A 16,371-nucleotide genomic window follows, 5' to 3' on the forward strand; every position below is an offset into this window, starting at 1 on the left:
TAATTAGCAGATGATATGCAAATGCCGAATGACACACAGAGGAGATTTTTACTAAAAAAGAAGAAAACTTGTTTCACCTTCCCTTTCCCCTGTAAAGTTGCTGCCTCACCACTTTACGCCCGTGTTTCTCCATTACTAATGTCTCAGAGGTCATTGCTACCAACCCTTGACGCACGCTGAAGGTTCATCTCTCCAGGGGATCTTCTGAAGAGACCAGCCCGTGCCTGCCCATCCGCTGCCAAACATTTAAGGCTGATTATAGCAATACTGACGGTGTACCTTAACCTGTGGCTCTGCTGAAGCTTTTTATTACGTGTACTCTGGACCTACAACAGGGGCTGGATTGCAGTAGGCAGCCCAGCATCTCACTGACCATGGAAGGGCAACCTGCCTCCTGCATGCCAGGCAGGCAGCTCGTTTGGGCTGACCGTGGTTCGATGCAGAGCAGCGTTCCTTTTCCAAAGGGCCCTGCAACTTGTAGTTTTCACGACGCAGCAGCTAACTCGTGAAGGCCACGCAGCACAGCAGAGCAGTCGCGCTCCTTCTCCCGCAGTGGTTGGCATTTTCAGGGTCCTAAATGGTGCCAGGCCTCTCATTAGTGGTAATGAGAGGAAACACGTGCTCCTTCCATTAGCTAAGGCTGGGTTTGCATCTTTGTCATCTCCCCCTGACAGCACGTATTGCAAATACATCAACTTATCAGTTATTATTTAACTATTTTATATTCAGCACATACAGCTCCCTCTGTCAGTAAGAGAACTAATCCAAAGTCCTCCAGCATTAACAGCTCAAATGACTACTCAGGAGGGATAAAAGGCCAGCTAGGGTTATTGAAAGCTCATGAAAGGGTGGCAAAGAAGGAAAAGGCTGGAAAGATCACCTTCAGCATTGCATGGCTTTTTTGAAAGACACCATTCAAGTATCGCTTCCTCTGCACGGAGGAAGTGAGAAGAGCAGGAGGTTCTCCAACACAAACAGCTTCCCCTCCACGACAATGATAGAAAAGGACGAGTGTTTTCTTTAAAAAGAAAAAAAAAAAAAAGGAAAGCAGGCCAGCCCCAAGCACACTGTGACCAAATTAGGCAACGAACTCAACTGACAGCCTCCAAAATGGACATCGGCTGCAGCAGCCTTGTGTTAGCCCAGGAAGTCTGGTGACTGTGTCATCTGCTGCAATCTGTTTATGTGCAAACAGAAAGGAGAAGCAAAAACACCTCCCTGAGCTGCACACCCCAGGTTGAGCCACCCCGGTGGTGCTCTGGCCCAAAAGGAAGAGGCAGGCATCAGCTGCCCTGCCACAAAACTATCCGAAACCTTCACCACTGACTCATGGCCTCCAAAGATAACTCTGGAAGCAGCCAGGTACACGATGAGGTGTGTTGCAGAAGCAGCCTTTTTTTTTTTTTTTTTTTTTTTTGCTGCTGTTGGGTTTTTAGTTTTCAGTTTTAAGTGGTTAGCTGCGGCAGATGAAGCTGAGGTTAGAGATCAGTGATTACTATGAGAGGAATGTGAGGGGGAGGAAAGAGAGAGGGAAGATGTAGCTTCTTGAATAAGGTCAGAACAATGTTTTTCAATTGGCTTGGGAACAGCCTTTTTCCATCCTCTCCAAGCTCCATTTCCACCGCAGCAGCAAAACCTTAACCCTGCTCAGATGCCCTGCGAATACAAGTAGCACTTGGCAGAGTTTTAACCCTAAATTCACCCCGACTTCTGTATCGAGTCCTGGGGAGGGTACCTGGGCTGAGCTCCCACCTCCGTCCCAGGAGCTCAGCACCACCGTTACCTGTTGTGGGGACAGGCCCGAGCAGCAGAGGCCGAGTTACTTCACTGTCCAAAAATCAACCCGAGCAATCTGAGCGCCCTGGTCCATGCAGAGGTTTTAGGTTTTCTCCCTGGTGTTAGTGATCGTGTTAAGCTGCTCCCTCTCTTGTTTCCCACACAAAACGGACTAACACCACCGCTCCCTTCCTCTTTCAAGTAAACCTAGGAGGAAAAGGCAAGGTTTGGAGCAAATCTCAGACTGCAGCAGGGCCTCTGCTCTATCCAGAGCAACGACAGCCTGCAGGGTGCCACCCTCAAGGCACCGCCTGCCCTGCGTGCTCTTACCTGACTCCTCTTGGAGTCCATCAACTGACCTCCAAGGACACTGCCACCTTGCCTGCGCTGACCATCACAGCCCTCACAGCTCTTTTTCACCTACATTTTTGCAGGTTGGGCCCTTGGAGAGAGGGCGAGGTGACTGCTGGGTGCTGGGCACAGAGCTGAGGCCCAAGTTTTCGTCCTGCACGAAGCGCCCAGCTTCTTACCTCCGAACCTTTCCTTGGCAAAGGACAGAGCTGCGAAGGGAGGGCAGCTCACGGACCTGGCAGAGAGGTGCTCACTGGTCGGTGACCAGGAGAAGAATTGCCTTTCCACCGAGTGGATATTGCTATATAAGGCAGAAGCCAAGGACAGGAGCAAGCTTTGTTGCTTGAAATTGCACTGACTTACACGGTCTATTTTTAAAGAGACTAGTTTGAGTTCTTGCTTTCAGCAACTTTTTTTTCTTCTCCTTTCAGAGACAGATACCCCATTTAAGCTGACCTCTTTCCTCAGGTCCATTTCCAAGCTGGGCTTCACCCTCTCCTCCTCCGTCAGGCTCATTTATCAAACGAAGCGTTTCCACGGAAAGCATAAACGGGCTTGACCTTGTGCAGCAGCACCTGAGCTCCCACTGATGGAGCCTCTCCAGCCCCCTACAGCCAAGAAGCCAGCCTGCTGCTACCCTCCTTCCAGGTGAGGAATTGTCCTGACACCTCCAGGCCATTCCTACAGGTCCCCAGGAGGGATGGCAGGCGTACACACAAGGCAAGGAGCAATTTCAGGCTGATTATTATGGCATTAGGAGCAAGCCACCAATGGCATCAGTCAATTTTTGTAGCTGCTCCTGGCCCAGACCAAGCACGCACCAAAAAGCAAGCTGTGGGAGCTGCCCTGGGTGGCAAGGGGGACAATTCACTCCTGGTCACTACTTCTTGGGGCTCCCTTTCGGCCAGGGAGCAAGCTGCCAGCACAGCAAGCAGGCACGCACCGTGCACCTGGGGAGCGAGGAGAGCCCCTGGCACATGGCTATCCCCTGTTTTCCCCTACAGCTCCCCTAAAAGGTAAGTGAACCACCCAGCACAAGGCCCGGGATGAGGAGATCTCCTGACTCTCAGCACTCCCCGTGCAACTTTGACCCCACACGCCCCATGGGGACGAGCACGTGGGGTAGCACGCGCGCGCTCTTCCTGCTCAGGACTGTACTTTTAAGGCTTTGCAGCAGCGGGAGCAGCCCTCCTGTTATCTGTCTTCCTTTAGGACTTGGCAAGAAAGCACAAAATGGGGCGTTATCTGCCTCTTACGATCACCTCCACCCCACCTTCGGCCTCGGTCCCTCCCCTCCAGCCCATCCCTTTGGGAAGAGGCAGGGAAATGAGCAGTGCTCCTGCCGCAGCGCTGCGGGCGATAGCATCGCCGCTCGCCCTGCTCGCCGGCTGCGGCGCTGAGCCCCGCCGCTGCAGACGAGTTTCAGTGGCCTTTTATGGAAGAAAAATGAATCGCCTGCCCAGCCACGAGCGCCTCAGCGCCGAGATGACAGACGGAAACTTGCCATTTGTTGTGGTTTTGGCAGGACGAGAAGAGGGGAGTGCGTTCCCATGCGCAGCGCTCGTTTAAAAAGGGCGCAGCGAAGGCACCGAGCTGGGGGAGAAAGCTCGCAGCTCCAGAGCTGCAGATTTCTTCCTGCAGAGCTGAGGAGGAAGGTGGCAGGGACCTGAAAAGACAGCTTAGACCCTTCTGCTGGGCGAGATAAGGGGGTGACAGGCTCCCAGGCAAAAGCATACGCAGGCACGAGTGCTCCCTTCCCAAGCCCCAGCAGTAAGACCAGTAGCAGCACCACATCTCTGTTCCCTCCTCATCCCAACAAATTCTGCTAAACCACACTCGCACAGACACAGAAGGATGGGAACTTAAACACGGGAGCTGGGCCTCGAGGTCACTGCCAACAGAAAGAAAGGACAGGGCTTTGCCATAAGCAAATGCCCCTGCCGGCTCTGCTCTCCGCTGAAGCTGCGGGGCTAAGTCGCAAGTAACAACGAAACCCAAATAACCAGGCTCAAGGCAAAGCACACAGAGAACAGCGATAAGAATGTCTGAACAGAGAACGAGACAGGACCACGGGACCTTCAAAATGTTTGCACTGCTGTCAGGAAGCTGAACGAGACAGCAGACTTCAGCAGCTGGGAAAACATGTTGCAAAACGAGGAGAATTAAGTAATTCTCCATATGCACATCCTACATTTTGGACAAGCTCAGTTTCTCCAACCAGAGGGATTTTTTAATTTTTTTTTTTCCATGTTGCACACGCACCCAGTGACAAATCGTGATAGTGCCTGAGCCTAAAACCACAGCGTGTTTGGAGCTGGGCAGGGCAGCAAGAGCCCAGCCTCTAGCACATAAGTAATCGCGCTGTGGTATGTGCTGGATGACATCCCTGGAAGGATATGTCACCCCCAGCACATCCCCAGCTGCCGGGGACTCGATTACACAAACATTTCCCTTGCACCCTATAAAACACTCCGAACTGGCTCAGAGGTGGCTGGGGCTGCCTCCTTATCTCCTCCCCCGAGCGAGGCAGAGCTGCGTGCCCCGGTCCCGCACCAGGTTTGGAGATCGCAGGCCCTGCAGCACGCCCCAAAAGCTGCTCCTGCAGCTTTCCATCTGCAGTTTTTTCTACCATGATTTCGTGTTTCAGCCAGGAAGGCCACCCTGGCATCCAAGCTGTTGCAAACCACGCACCGTGGCTTATTAACACAGGCTGTGGATGCAGTGTTAGCACCCCGCTAGGAAAAGCCGTGTTCAGGCATCGCTTGCTAGGCAGAGCTCTGTACAAGCTCCAACCTGTCTTGCTTCCAACAGAAAATGAAGGGTAAAAGCAGCTGGGTGCATCTGTTCCTAGCAAGCACCTTGAAATCAATCCTGCAGGGTATTAGCAGCTTCGGAACAAGTCCCCTCTTACCACCATGCCTTAGTGCTGCAAATGAGAAGCACACACGAGGACTGCTGCGGCCAGAGCCCATCCTGAAGACAAAGAGGCAAGGCATGGAGCTTATCCACCTGACACAGGCTCATCAGCTCCTTTTTCCAGCACAGTTTAGACCCCCAGCAGGCAAACTCATTCCCTAAACCCAGCCTCGTTAGCAGATGCACCGAGGAGCCCTGAGAACAGGGGTGGCAGCTGCCCGGTCCGAGGGCGATGCAATTTAGCACCACGCAGCCACACGTAACCACTCCTTCACATCCCGCCTGCACTGAAGCAGCCGACTCAAAGGAACAGAAATCCTAAGGCATAAAAAGGAGTTTTAAGGAAAAGAGCTGGAAATGCAAGTCCCTGCACCGTGGCTGCAGGTTCCTGCCGGGGGATGAAGCGACTGGTGTGGGTTTGGAGCTCTCCTCACCCGGAGGGACAGCGCTGCTCCATGCATGCAGGATTTCCATGGCAACAGCAGCTTTCACCTCCCCATCTCCTGGCTGGCTGAAAGCCCTGCAGTGCTTTGTGCTGAGACTGCAAAGAGAGGAGGCTGGCACCCCCCCAGCCGCATCGGATAGCGGTGGCGAGCAGCCTGGGAACAAAAGGCTTCCCCGAACAATATGGGATGTTGGGAGGAGGGAGGCAGAGCAGAAAGAAAGGACTTCCTTTGCTCTGCTTCCCCCAGCATGCAAAAAGTGCAAGCCCAGTGCTTAAGAAGCCAAGGAGCAACATGTGTCTGCTGTAGTGCTCCCAGAATCGCTCTGTGGGAACGCGGGGAGGAGAAACACGCCCCAGGAGGGATGAGAAATTCACCTCGCACAGGGCAAGACGGAGGCTGACCGAGCTGGGCAGCAAACCTGCCTGCTGCTGGCAGCCTGGCTGAGTGCCTGCAGGCCTCCTGGGAACATGCTGTGAGGCTTTGCTCTGCAACTAGCTACTCGAAGCTCCAACAGGTCTCATTGCAGGCTGCTGAGCGAAAGCTAACTCCATCCCACATCAGCTCAGACTGCAAATACCCAGGGGAACGCATTCAGGGGGTAGCTGGAGCAATTCCTCCTGACTAATTAAGCTCTTCCTCCGCCCTGCAGTTGGTAATGTTAAGATTCAAGCCCTGGTCACCTCACTGGAGCCACGCCGGGTGCATTCGGTCGGTCACAGGCAGCCTCTGGAGCTCTGCCCATTGCTGGGGTTACAGCCAGCCACGCTCTGGTCCCTGCAAGGTGCAAAGGACTGGAACTACAGCAGACCATAGGTGAGATGCATAGGGAGTAACCTGGGTATGTCTAGAGATGATCTACTGAGCCCAACACACATCTACAGCCAAAAAACGAAGGCTTCCAACTGGTTTCCATCACTTATTTTACAGTATGGCTGTATCTGGTTCAAATATGAATCAAACTCACTGCAAAATTTGAAGGAAAGGCAGAGTATGAACATGAACCCTGTAAGCAAGACAAAGGAGCAAGGTGATGGAGCACAGAAACGCAGGACAACCATCTGCTGCTCCTCTCAACGCCCCTTAGGAGCCTCGAGGCTTCAAGACCAGCACATTTTGACCTTTCGCTTTCTATACTTCCCCTCGCTTTAGGTTCAGCTGTGCAAGCACAGTCCTTCCAACCAGAGAGGGACTCCTTCCAGGATCAGTCATCACCACCACAGCCTGCCAGAGGCACTGCTAGCAAAGCCAGCGCATCCTCTCCAACCTCTGTAGTGCTCCCATTGAGGAAAGCCTAATCCAGTCCTTTCCTCCCTCAGGGCAACAGTTTCCTGAAAGCAAGAGCATTAACTGAAATTCTTCGTTCTGGGAAGAGACAAGATAGCAGGGAATAAGAAGCACTGCAGGGGCTGCCATGAGACACCACCACATCCTGCTATCCCAATTCTTCATCCTCGCTTTCGAATCCTCAACCCGTTCAGACTTCTAAGAAGAGCACTGAGCTACTCAGCAGATTTTCAGCTAATGAATCAACACAAGCTGTCCAGGAAACCAGAAATCCAGCCCACTGGAATGCTGCAACCCCAGGAAAGGGGGAACAGACAGCACGCTAGGAAGGAAATGAAACAGCAAACCAGAAGGAAAGGAACACATCAGCACTGACCTCTCTTATCAGTTACTGTACCACATTACACGATTTAGGAAAAAGACTTCCATTCTTTTTGCATACTGAAACATTCATGTTTTTCCGAGCCTGAGTTTTGTTCGGTGGTGCTGACATATGTGCATTTCGAAAACAGCTTGGGTTTTGCACAAACAGATTAAGAAAAAAAAATGATTTAACACATGAATCAACAGTGCCACCTAGTGACTAGCAGAGCTCCTTGCTCCTGAAGTCTGGATGACTACAATTGGATTTCTTACCCAAATGCTAGAGAGGGATGTTAGCAAAACATTATCTGGATATCCGAGACCTAAAATGTGTGTCTTTAAGCAGCTCCCCCCCCCATATGCTAATTTTTCACTAAGAAATGGAAAGTTCACTGCTGGCAACTTCACTTTCTGCACACAAAAGATTAGGACTGCCTGTTACTTTCTCAGTAAGGCCAATGGTGGAATCACTGATGAGAACCCAAAGCTACAGCAGCTACAAGCATACGGTTAATGCACTCAAGAGGAATTTCTGTGATGAGCAGAAATCTCTGCTGGTGGACGGGCAGCTCTCAATACTGCAGGAGAATTCATCGCTGTGGCTACAGTTACGCAAGATGCCTCCCAGCTCCAGCTCTTAATGCTGATACTGTGTTGGCCTCAGCTCGCTGGCACCAGATGTGAGCGAGGCTCTGCATATATTAAGGAAACTGAGAAAACACATTTCTACATTTCTGTTTTCCCCCAGAACAGAATGTGCAGAAGTAGCAGCAGCAGCGAGTTTCCCCCACTCTGTACCCCCACTCGACCTGGTGATTGTTCTGTTATGGCTAATAGCAGCTTTTGATAGAAGCACAAAAAAATCTGCCCTTTGAATGGACGCATTCAACTAAGTTTTTGTCCCTTCCAACCAAAACCGTATTCAAATGATGGCATAAAACAAAAATGTAAGATGCTAAGGACAGTACACAGGGTTGATTCAGGTCATTCACCAGAATTTTCATTATTTCATTACACAAAGGACTACAATTGGACTTTATGCTCATTCCCTGTTCACCTAAAAAAGTTCTGTATATGCATGACTGCTCCCTAGGGCTTTTTTTAGACACTTTTTTAGTATCTTCCAAGTCTGCTACATGAGAGGGATACTGTTGTCTGCATCAACAGTGCCCTGAAATACAAGTCACCAGCTACACAGTTTTATAGAACATCAACAGATCCAGCAAAATACCTGTATCACTGTCCCATGCAGTCGCTTTAGATCCTCATTCATCTGGTACTAAGGAAGCACGAGCTGTGTTCCAGCCCTGCTGCCTAACACTCTAGAAGAGACCAAGGGGCAAGTGCCACCCCATTACCTTTCTGCAGCGAGGATTAGGACAGCTGAACCGCTTCACGTCGTTGTCCAGGAGAGCTGGGAAGTTACAGAACGGACACCTGCAGCCCAAAAGAAGGTGCTGTTCATGCATAATGCCAAACAAATCTCCACTGGAAGTGGATTTAGTCAAACAGCTATGTGGTTGTTAAGAAAGATGCCAACCAAACGTCTGCCGCCAGGATGTGCTGACTGCTGTCTTTTTGCTCATTTTTCTTCGATCACTTCCCTGTTTGCAATCAAAATATTATACGCTCAGCACTACTTTAGACCATGTAATTTAGAGGATCAGCACAGAGCTAGCAAGCAAGTCTTGGGGGAGACGGCTCTATTGAATTTTAATCCGCTCCTAGTCAAAGGCAGACCAAGCTGAATAAAAACAGTCTGAAGCCTGAAATGATAAGGCAGCTCTTTAAAAGCCACCTACCCCACGTCTGGTGCATGTTTAGGGTTGGGGGGGTCAATTTTGCACAACAGTAAGCACAGCCTGTGTCTTGCACTGGGCACTTACCTGACAAGCTCATCTGCACAGGCAGCAGCCACCTCCTCCTCCGCTTTCCTCTCGTAGTATTTGCAGAGGATGTTCTCTGGAAGCACCTTCTCCAGCTCGCTGGTGGGGAATGAACACATGCAACTGCCCTCCATGCAGCTGAGCTCTGACTGCGGTTGGAAGAAGAGAGCTCAGTTTCAGTCTGATGGTAGTGACAGAACAGGAGTTAGTACCTAGAACATTTGCAAGTAAACCAGAGCAGAGCCTTGCTTAGAGATAAGAGCATAAATCAGTAGATAATGGCCAGAAAACGGGCTTACTATGGTAAGAATGTGGCTAATTAACGAGCTCTGGACATGAAGATGCTTGCTGATAGCTGGGATCACAGTCCACAAGCTCCAGACCTGCTGTGACTGCACAGTAGCCTGTTATTTCTGTGTGGTCTCCACTGAGAACCAGCACTCTGAACAGCACGTTACATTCCTGTCAATACAGTCATATAAAAGCTGTCTGGTTTATCTTCACATGAAATATAGATGCCAGAGTACAAAAGCATCCTACAGTTTGATTATCATACCCGAGGCAAAGGAGCACGCACACCTCAGAGCAGTCAATAATTCATTTGTAGCTCAGCTAAGTACCAGGACACTGTTAACTGCTGCTCCTTTGCCATTTGGACCACCCCCAGTAATTGTGTCCTAGGAACAGCAGCACCTCTAAATGGGATTAGGGTTACTAGTACCATTGAGAAACCAACCCCCAAATTGGGTTGGGATTGCAAGGAACTCATGAAGGACAAACATTCTTTAGCTATGAAGAGACTGGCTGAGTCAGAGATGAGAACACATTCTCTGTGCAGACTTATCACTGGTTTATTAAGCATTAAATCAAAACCAGATGAGTCTAAGTTATTATGAACACTGTAAAAAGTTTTTTTCTAATAATCCATTAAAAATTGCTAAGTATGGAACAGAGAAGACTGAGGTCAGCAAAATCAGAAACCTACTCAACAAAAAATCCATTGTGAAGTCGTCGGCTGTTCACTCGGTGAGACTGACTTGTTGGATTTGGATTTCAAGACAATTCCATTCAAATACTTCTTGGGAAGTGCAGTTACATCTGGTTTAAGCAACAAAACTATGCAAACAGCAATGTGATCTCCCAACAGCAATTCATCCATTTTCCCCTCATCCAATTGGGAAATTCTTACCTTCCCAGAGCCAAAGACTGCCTCCTGAGCATATTTAATTAGGCACTCCTTGCAGAATAAGTGACCATCTGCACACTGAGTGAGCTCTTCAAATGCAAACTCCCCGTAACAGCAGCGGCACTCTATCATCTGACCATCCTGCAGCCATAAACAGAGGTGTTAGCTACAGCAAAAAATAAATAAATACAAATCAATACCGAGAGCAACATACCAACACACTCTGCTGCAAATAAAACGCAGCGATGCGGGCACATATAACGGCAAACCATAAACAGTGCCAGCATTAATTATAAAAAAAATAGCCACAGATGTACATCATTCCAGCAGATATCCTACTCAGTGGTCAAAACCCACTAAGCAAAACCAGGAACTCAGCTTTAAGTAACTTAATATCTACATATCCTGCTTAACAGATTCCAAAATGCTCGAGAGCTTGGTATTTAGATAATTCTTAGCTCACAGGCATAGAAGCATCTTGGGCTGGGGAAGCTGCAGAGCACATGCCATTCACATGGGAAAAACCAAGCTTCAAATCTGTTGTCCTCTAAAGGAACATTTACGCAGCTGCCTGCAGAGACCCTGTCTTGGCCCCTTCACTGCAGGGGTGGGGAAGCTTGCCACCGTTACGAATAAGCATGCCCACTTCTTCAAGGGCCCAGCATCTTCTCCAAAGTTTGAAGAGAAACAGCCATCAGAAAGAAAGATGTAATCCACAGCTGCTGAACTGATCTTTACATTTTCTCATCATTTAAAGGGAAAGACCTGTTGGTTTTTGTTTTTTGTTTTTTTTTGAAGAGTCCTTTCTGCAAATGAGAAAGGCCTTTTCCACTGGCAGAGCTCCAAGAAGAACAAATCTGTTTTAAACAGCCATAACGGTGGTAGCAAGAGCAAACCTGGTGCTATTCTATTGCAATGTTTGTTGTGGCCAGTAAAGACACAAGCTGACTGAATTCCTACAGATCGTTACGTGCATCAATACTGTCTTGCTGCACTCAGCTTTTGTCTACCTTTTCTAAAAGCCAGCCAACGCACACCATGCAGGTTTTGCCTGCTCAGCAAAAGCAGCACAGTGCAAATGCAGCCCTTCAGAAAAGCTCCCTTCCAGAAGCCAGGAAAGTCTGAAGTGGTAAGTGCAAAACAGCATCTATGCAGCAGCTGAACTCCAGGGACGATGTTATGGATACTGACCTTCTGATACTGCTCCTCATTCATCTGCAGAGCAAGGAGGAAGTCTGCATGCTGGAAAAGAGACATGTGCATCTGTATTTACAGAGTGGATAAAGCAATTTTCCAGCCTCTAAACTCTTTTGCATTATCTCACAACTTACAGCCCACCACAAAAGGTGCACTGTCTGCTTTCAACATCACTCAGCCCCATCCTTCCAGTCCTTCGAGCTATTTATTATTCAGCTAAAACAGATGGGAGAAGCCAAGGCAGCAAGAACAACCAAATTCTACATCATGAGGGCTGCTCATTCAGGCTCCTATGGGCAGAAAAGAGCTTACTCAACAGGCACCTCCAGAGAAAGCCCCAAGGAACGTTGTTTTTACAAGGAGATACCATTTAACTGCTTAAGAGATGCTGGTCTTGAAGAAGCTGCTTTAGAAAAGGCCTGTAGGTGCAGAGGAGTGAATTTAGTCATCCCTTGGTCTCTGAAGGAAGACAACATGCCAGCAGGTGTTGCTGGGTTCTGCTTTGAAACACGCAGTCCTCAGCAAGGGACAAGTTGTTCTGGAGAGACCAGACTGCCAGCTTCTGCAAAGCAGAGTGAGTGGACAGACTGCCCCGGGCCTGGTCATTATTAGCCACCAACATGAGCTGCAATTACAAGCCCTAAAGCAGCAGAGAAGCCTGCTAACAATTAGAGGAAAGAAGTCATTAATATAGCTTTTATTACTATGCAGTTAAAAAGAGTCCAGTAAGGTGTTTTATCATGGGCTATAAATTAACATTAGCAGACACATGGAAGGTTTTCAATAACAAAATTGCCAGCTTTAATATAAGTAAATCTGAAACCCTGTGCTTGCCTTTTTTTCTTTCAAAAATAAGTCACCTGGAAAAAGTCATAAACATTAACAGGCAGTAAAGGGACAAAGGTACTAAGTTATTCAAAATTTTGTTCAGCATTTGAGTTGCTGGAAGAGGCAAATTCCCATGTTCAGGGCCAAGATCTCTGCAACAGTTGAAGTTGTTTGCACCACAAAACTGAAGCAGCTCCTCCCACTCACCTCTGCCATCTCTTTAACTTTTTGCTCATAGAATTCCTGCTCCAGCAGCACTGGTGGAAGAAGCGAGAGCTTGTCATAGGTTCTCCAGTGTCGTCTCTTGTTCTCCAGGAAGAACATCCGCTTCTCAATTTTCACATCACCTAAAGCACAGTTACAGGCACTCTATGAGGCAGGATGAAGCAGCAAGAAAAAAGCTTAAATCCTTCCTCCTCTACACACCACCAGCTGCATAACTTCAAGGCCTCAGAACTGTACCAAGCAGAGATACTAATGAAGCACGTCTCCAAAATAAGATACCAGACAGTGACAAACATAGCTGTTCTGGGACAATATCCCTTTTCAAGGACAGTACTTTCTAGCGTAATCTAGTCCTGCTTACAATAACTACACAGACAGCACAACACACACTGCTTGTTATTTACCTTGCTCAAATTTGAAATCTATATATGAATACTGATTCATTTCTTTTCTTCTTTTTCGTTTCCCACTGGTTTCCGGAGACAGCTCCTGCCATTTTTTGATGGCATCTGAAAAGGCCTAAAAAAAAAAAACAACAAACAACAACATGCAGACTTAAACCCCTTATGTTCTTTGGAAGAAAGCAGAAGCACATACTTCACATCAACGCACTGCACAAACACACACAGGACTGATCTAAAACACAAAAGCCAAGCACCCCACGGAGGCATGAATACCTCTTCCCTTTGTCCACCAATCATTCCATAAAAACAAAATTGTCACCACGCAGAGCTGAATGATGCTTCACAACACCTCTGCTATTAACTCTAATACAGCCAGTGTCCACTCTGATGCAACAGAGCTGATATTTTTCCTTTTATGTTTTTAAAACGAGCTTCTTTTCACAAGGCCTAGAGCTAGAATCTGATTTTGTTCAGTTCTATCAAACGAAGAGGCATGGTATTTTTGATTTAGAATTTTTGATTTAGATTTTAGAACTGTGGAACAGTGGAGGGAGAAGCTCAAGCAAGAAAAGCGTATCAGAAGAGTAGCTCCAAGTCAAAAGCTTGAAACCACATTCATATTTAGTTTGTTGATGCTTAAGAACAAGTTTCTTTGCTGCTCCATTACAGTAAAACTTTTATGAGCAATATATGATTCATTTCACACATATAATTAAACAGGGCAGTGAGACTTGGGTTTCTCTTTAATTACATGCAGTCAGTTAAAAACTAATGGCAGCAGTTAAATGTTTTAAGACTTAGTTAAATGTCTTGGCTTTATTGGCAATTATACCCCCACTTCAGCAAAGTACAGGAACACTTCTGAGTTCAACGCATCACCTATCATCAAGTAGCCAGTGCTTCCTCAATTCTCCTGTTACAGAAGAGTAAGAACTTCCTGCAGCATTCCGTCTGGCCAATAAATTCTGCAAGTCTCTACTAAATGAACAAACACTTCTTGAAAGGAAAAGAAGATCCTAAGAACAAAGCACATCTAGACACACACACAGGCAGATGGCACAGTACAGCAGAAGACTTCACACTGCTCTCCACAGATATGGGAGGTAGCTCTATGAAAGAAAAGGGATTTGAAGAGGAGAACCTTTCGTGTGATTGCATAGTGTCCCTTGAGTTCATGTAGTGCCCACTTAATGTCTTGGCTGCTCAGCATTTTGAAGTCCGCCATAAGGAGGTCAGCTGCCTGAATAAAGCACCGCTGATCAAGTGGAGCAAGCTTGGAAAAGTCGAAGTAGTCCACTTTAGGCACCTAAGAAGAAAATGCAAAAGAGAAGGTAGTCCACACGCAGCCATCTCAACATACTCAAAGCAGTTCAAATGAAGAAAAAAAAAAAAAAAAAGGAGAACGGGCTTTAAAATAAGTTAATAAAATCAAGTAACTGTATGCAGACTTGCAGTTAATAGACTTGCAGTTAAGAGACTAAAAATCAATGCCTAAAGGTCACCCAAGATAGACCTGAGGGCCAAATCTACTTCATACGACAGAATGACCAAGGAGTTCTTACACCAGTTACCACAACGAACACTGCAGACTGCAGGTGGCTGATGGGCAGGCAAGCCAGGGGGTCTCGCTGAAGGCAGAAGAGCAGACAAAAGGCAGCTGCACAACACCAAAACCTCTACGTGATTTTGCAAGCAACTACCTATTGTTATTTAACACTATCTTAATTGCACCTAGAGGCCTCCTAACAAAGCATGGCTCTGTTAGGCACTCCGCAAGTACGCACTAATAGACCCATATGCCCCAAGATGAGTTCAGATTGGACTGATTTGATGGGAAGCACGCTGTGGATAAGGTCACTCTCACTTGCCTTTGTCTCGTCTTGGCTGGCAAGCAGGCTGCTGCTGGGATTTAAAACCATTCTGCCTTCCTTCTTTGGGTAATCTGGGTTTTCCAGAAGAAAGTTGCAAAGTCTGAAAAGATAAATACAGTTACTTCAGGTTCTGGGAGCTCAGGCTCATTCCTCACTTGTCAAATTTTTAGCATCCTCTAATTAAAAGGCTGGGCAGGCAAGTCACAGCTTGCCCTGCAAGAACCAAGAGAGGTCTCAGGCTAGAGCGAATGGAAAATAAATGACTGAGAATTAAGAATGATCAGCTGTGTGTGGCTGCAGAAGGAAAAGCAAATAGACTTCTTTCAACAATTACGTTTACATAAGAGGAGCTTGTATGGGTGAGCTACTAACCAGCCCAAATCTCTCCATGCCAGCAGGGAACAACTGGGCTTACTTCCCACTCACATCCACAGCTAAAACCACGTGAAGTGATACTTCCTCGGGCTATCTACCTCTCATCTTTCACAACTAAGCACCAAGGTGTGCTAACGTTCTGCCGCTGTGGAATTAACATTGTCAGGACTACACAAGAAGGAACAATCACAGCAGAGCAGCATTAATTGTAACAGCTGACATCTACCATGGCTAACACAAAACCAGCTATGGAAAGACAAGCACACAAACCCCTATAAAAAATGTGACAGGTTGATGTCTTCCTGGTCAGAAGATTACTGCTTCAAATTTGAATTAGAGCCTCCAGTCTTTATCTGCTTTCACAGTGCAGCAGAGGCAGAGACATGTTGAATGCTGTTTACTTAAGCTGTGTACTCTGAACACGGGTTTCATTGTAGTAGAGCTTGAAATCACACTGCCATTGTCCAACTCACCCTGAAAACTGCTCTAAGGGGAAAAAGCATTTAGAAAAAAATCACTAAAAATACTTGGAAAATTACATACTAGGCTAAATGCAGCATGCCTGAGGTCCTATTGCAGTCATAACTTTGTCAGGTAGCTCAGCTGAGCATTGCAGCTTCTGACTGCAGCAAGTAGTTGCAGAATACCCCACAAACACCTCCAAGGCCCTTTAGAAGGGGGAAGCTTGCTGTAGGCGATCTGAACCTGCCTTTCACAGCTTATTCTCAACTGCCACCAACCAGCTGTGCTCCACAGGTCGAGTACCAGAAGCTGATCCTCAGTTTCCCCAGCTCTAGAATCATATCCTCCTGAAAGGAGCTCCGAGCAGCAATTAACATTTGTGAAACTTTTTGAATGAGAAGGTGCTAGGTTGCAGCAAAGACATAATTGCTGCTAATTTACATTCCTGATGTCAAAAATCAGTCCCTAATTAAGAAATCCCGAACTGGCTTGCAGCATTAACCCGCTATCAAGGCGTGATTACTTTAGCCCTGCTTTCACATTCAAAGCAGAGGCATTTCTTTTTGTTTAATCAGGTATTGACATACCCAGCCAGAAGCTTTTGACCAAGTGTGAATGCTTCTGCACACAAAAGCTGAATAGATGATACCCTGCTAAGAGGAGCTCTCACATCTTATCTTTCGCATGGGTTGAAAGTTTTTAAGGCTATCATTTTGGAAAACAACAAAATATCTCGGGCTGAGCGTTTACCAGCTCCCCCTTTTGTCAAGGCCATCTATTCTAATCCGACAAAACAGAAAC

At 47.4% G+C, this 16,371-nt stretch overlaps 1 protein-coding gene across 2 annotated transcripts in view; it reads right to left on the reverse strand.

Moving 5' to 3' along the window:
• RNF216 (ring finger protein 216) overlaps positions 1 to 16,371 on the reverse strand; it is a 72,905-nt gene that overhangs the window by 39,396 nt on the left and 17,138 nt on the right. For both annotated transcript variants that reach the window (XM_082772916.1, XM_082772917.1), the window contains exons 6-13: positions 14,731 to 14,833; positions 14,004 to 14,168; positions 12,863 to 12,977; positions 12,441 to 12,580; positions 11,400 to 11,450; positions 10,212 to 10,349; positions 9,023 to 9,171; positions 8,495 to 8,573 (exon numbers count right to left, since the gene is read on the reverse strand). In XM_082772916.1, the coding sequence (XP_082629042.1) occupies positions 8,495 to 8,573; positions 9,023 to 9,171; positions 10,212 to 10,349; positions 11,400 to 11,450; positions 12,441 to 12,580; positions 12,863 to 12,977; positions 14,004 to 14,168; positions 14,731 to 14,833 (940 nt within the window). The remainder of the gene's footprint in view (positions 1 to 8,494; positions 8,574 to 9,022; positions 9,172 to 10,211; positions 10,350 to 11,399; positions 11,451 to 12,440; positions 12,581 to 12,862; positions 12,978 to 14,003; positions 14,169 to 14,730; positions 14,834 to 16,371) is intronic.

The sequence above is a fragment of the Aythya marila genome (assembly GCF_965140915.1).
Source record: "Aythya marila genome assembly, chromosome: 15".
In the NCBI taxonomy this organism is placed as follows: Eukaryota; Metazoa; Chordata; class Aves; order Anseriformes; family Anatidae; genus Aythya; species Aythya marila.